We start from the raw sequence: 4,151 nt of genomic DNA on the forward strand, positions 1-4,151 counted from the left end.
TTTTTTGATTTATTGTAGAGATGAGGTCTTGCTGCCCAGGCGGGTCTTGAACCCGCAGGCTCAGGCAATCCACTCACCTCAGCCTCCCAAAGGCACGGGATTACAGGCTGAGCCACCGATCCCGGCTGGTCAGTCTTAAAGAAAGGATAGTTGTTGAAAGAACTGAGGTAGTGAGCAGAAGCAAGGTAACAATAATTAATATTCCTGGAAGCCAGAACAAATGGAACAAAAGTAATCATAATCACCTCTGATCACACAGCTATTGCAGATCATTGAGGATTTATTAGAAGAAAACTTTCCCCAGCTGTAATGGCCTCCTATATTGTGAAGAGAGAATAGGTTTGTTACATTCTGAAACCAGCCTGGGCAACATAGCAAGACTTCATCTCTACAAAAAAAAAAAAAAATTAGCTGGATGTGGAGGCACTCACCTGTAGTCCCAGCTACTCAGGAGGCTGTGCCCAAGGATCGCCTAAGCCTAAATGGTTGAGACTGCAGTGGTTAAGACTGCAGTGAGCCGTCATCTTGCCACTGCTCTCCAGCCTGGGTGACAGAGTGAGACTCCTACTCAAAAAAGGCAACAAAAGAGTTTCCTCAGAAATGTTTCATTTCCTTACCTATCTTTTCTTTCTTGTTTCTACCTACCCAATAGGAAAACAAATTCATTACTCTCTGGTTTATTTTCCCAAATGGTTTCCTTTTGGAATAAATAAGGAAAAGATATATATTTATATATTTATTTTCCCTGCATTCTTAGCTTTCCTTTCTTCTGAGAGGCTTTTCTTGTGGAAGGGATAGCATATATGGCATACTATATATAATCTTTACCTTGCTTTTCTTTCCCCTAGAACTCACTCTTTATTAGCCCATGGAGACCTTCTTCATTCTTTCTTATAGTTGCATTATTCAAATGTTTATTATATCATTTCTGATATTTTTGCTATTATAAATAATATTGCAGCTGAGTGCGGTAGCTCACACCTAGCATTTGGGAGGCAGAGGTGAGAAGATTGCCTGAGCCCAGGAGTTCGACACCGGCCTCTACAATAAATAAAAAAATTAGTCAGGCGTGGTGAGGCAGGCCTGTAGTTCTAGCTACTTGGGAGGTTAAGGCAGAAGGATTGCCTGAGCCCAGGAAGTTGAGACTGCGGTGGCCATGAGCATGTCACTACCCTCCAGCCTGGGTGAAGAGTGAGACTCTGATTCAAAAAATAAATAAATAATATTGCGATGAATATGTATATTTTTTTGAGTTGGAGTCTCACTCCGTTTCCCAGGCTAAAATGCAGTGGCACGCTCACAGCCACCCCAATGTCAACCTGCTAGGCTCAGGCAATCCTTCCACCTCAGCCTTCCAAGTAACCGGAACTACAGGCGCACTACCACACCCAGCTAATTTTTTTATTTATTGTAGAGATGAGGTCTTGCCAAGTTGCCAGGCTGTTCTGAAACCTGTGGGCTCAGGCAATCCCCTCACAGCCTTCCAAAGTGCTGGGATTACAGACTTGAGCCACTACATCCAGCCACAATGAATGTTTTTTAAATCTTTGAATTACAGTGAAAAAGAGGAGCCTTTAGACAACTGGCACAAACACAGGTTGCCTTCAAAGAAAATCAAATTGGCTCTAGACTTACAAATATTGTACCGAGAACAGAGCCTGACACATAGTATTTGTTTTGTTTTAAAGTCCATTCTCATTTAAAAAAATTTTTTTTTTTTGAGTTGGAGTTTCACTTTTTCACCCAGGCTAGACAGCCATGGCATGATCATAGCTACCTCCTGGGCTCAGGCAGATTCTTCTGCCTCAGCCTTCTACCATACCTGGCTAATTTTTTCAATTTATTGTAGAGTGAGGTCTCACCATATTGCCCAGCCTGGTCCTGATTTCCTGTACTCAGGCCGTCCTCTCACTTCAGCCTCCCAAAGTTCTGGGATTATAGACATGAGCCAGCCTTGAGCCACTGGGATTATAGACATGAGCCAGCCTTCAATCTTATTTTTAAGTTATACATGCCCATAATGAATCTGAACTATTTTGATTATTTTGGTAATTACCTCCATATCTCTGAGTTTATATTGTGTATATTATACCTTGTGGTTTTTTACCCCTGCTTTATAACTCAGCAGAGGCAACACCTCCTTGTTTGTCCTTACCACTACCATAGGATTTAGTAGGCAATATGTTTTAATTTCTCCTATTTGGGACCAACAACTTCTAAAGAGCTCAATTTTCAGCACCTAAAAGAATGCCTGACACTAGTAGGTACTTATTATGTCTATTAATTGAAAGAAATAATTTAAAAAAGATTGTTACAACTTTAGAAAACAGTGAGTAAAAGGAAACTGTGTTCACTTTCTGCTTTTCCTAAACATGTCTGTTCATTTTTCTCTTTATTTTTTCTCTCCAATTTTAGTCTGTGCTGAGTCCTATAACCCTGAAGAAGAAGAAGAAGATACCGATCCAAGGGTAAGAACTAAAGCAAAGGTATTAGGTAGAATTGTTTTATTTCCCACTTTCCTCCTCCACACCAAAATCTAATCATGCTGATAATTAAAATAAATGCAAATTAAAATCTCAATGAGAAGCCATTTTTTAATCTAAGAGATTGAAAGCAGTATTGGTTGAGGGTATGGTGAGAAAGGGTGTCTAGCTGTAGCCATCAGAAGCCTTAAACTTAGTCACACCAACTGATTTAGTAAGAATTCACCCCTAATGAACAATTGGATTCTTCCCAAGAATGTACAAATGGAGATCATTTTAGTGTTGTGATTGTGAATAATGGAAACAAACCTAAATGACCCAAAAAGAAGATTACCAGGGGTTAAATTATTGTACATTCAAGTCAAGAGAATATGTAACCATTAAAACAATGGTACAGGACTGGATTTAATGGCATTGAAAATATGTTTGTGTGAGGTACATTTGATAGAGCATTTTGTAAAATAAAAACAATCTGTTTTTTGAGGAGTCTCACTCTGTCGCCCAGACTTGAGTGTAGTGGCATGCTCATGGCCACCGCAGCCTCGACCTGCTGGGCTCAGGCGATCCTTCCGCCTCAGCCTTCCAAGTAGCTGGAACTATAGGCATGCACCACCATGCCCACCTAATTTTTTTTTTTTTAATTTATTGTAGAGATGAGGTTTCACCATGTTGCCCAGGCTGGTCTTGAACCCATGGGCTCAGGCAATATTCTTGTCTCTACCTCCCATGGAAAGTGCTGGGATTATAGATGTGAGTCACTGCACCCAGCTATTAAAAATGTTTAATTGTATTTATTTATTCATGTACAGATAATTCTGTCTGGAAGGATATACCCCAGATGTGAACAGTGGCTGTGGCAAGACCATGGTTGATTTTCCTTTTCTGGTGCTTTTTTTTTTTTTTAACTTAGTTTTTTAAACTTTTGTGCAGTTGGCATAAATTACTTTATGAGAGTAAATATGAACCATCATTTTAACCAGATTGCTGTTATAAAAGAAATTGTGATGATCTGTCATATGTGTCTTAAAATAAGTAACCTACAAACAAAATGCTATCACTGAATATAATAGACATGTAGATTTAAATTTTTTTTCTGAGCCGAGTATAGTGGCTCACGCCTGTAATCTCAGTACTTTGGGAGGTGGAGATGAGAGGATTGCCTAGCCTGGGCAACTTGGCAAGACCTTGTCGCTATGATAAATCAAAAAATTAGCTGGGTGTGATTGCATGCGCCTGTGGTTCCAGCTACTTGGAAGGCTGAGGTGGAAGGATCTCCTGAGCCCAGCAGGTTGAGGTTGCGGTGGCTGTGAGCATGCCACTGTACTCCAGTCTGGGCGACAGTGAGACTCCAACTCAAAAAAAGAAAAAAAGAAAAAGAAAATGCTTGGTAAGTATAAGATACCATTGCCTTTGTGAATTCTGAATCAAAGGCCAAGGAAAAAAATAGGCTGAGATAAAATAGGAAATGGGTGTGATAAGATATTCAGGAAACTAAAAACAGTAAGTAGGAATTAAATACATAGAGAAAACAAAAAAATCAAAGTTGTTAAGGGTAAAAATCTGTTATGGCGGTCAGTCTTTTTTTTTTTGAGTTGGTGTCTCACTCTGTTGCCCAGACTGGAGTGCAGTGGCCGCTCCCAGCCACCACAGCCTCGACCTGCTGGGCTC

The 4,151-nt window shown here is 40.1% G+C and overlaps 1 protein-coding gene across 6 annotated transcripts in view; it reads left to right on the plus strand.

The window, feature by feature from the left end:
- PRKAR2A (protein kinase cAMP-dependent type II regulatory subunit alpha) overlaps window positions 1-4,151 on the plus strand; it is a 139,069-nt gene that overhangs the window by 48,892 nt on the left and 86,026 nt on the right. For all 6 annotated transcript variants that reach the window (XM_008068165.2, XM_008068166.2, XM_008068167.2 and 3 more), the window contains exon 3: window positions 2,416-2,468. In XM_008068165.2, coding sequence (XP_008066356.1) covers window positions 2,416-2,468 — 53 coding nt within the window. The remainder of the gene's footprint in view (window positions 1-2,415; window positions 2,469-4,151) is intronic.

Source organism: Carlito syrichta, unplaced genomic scaffold (assembly GCF_000164805.1).
Source record: "Carlito syrichta isolate Samal-C Ts95f unplaced genomic scaffold, Tarsius_syrichta-2.0.1 Scaffold309885, whole genome shotgun sequence".
Taxonomy (NCBI): Eukaryota; Metazoa; Chordata; class Mammalia; order Primates; family Tarsiidae; genus Carlito; species Carlito syrichta.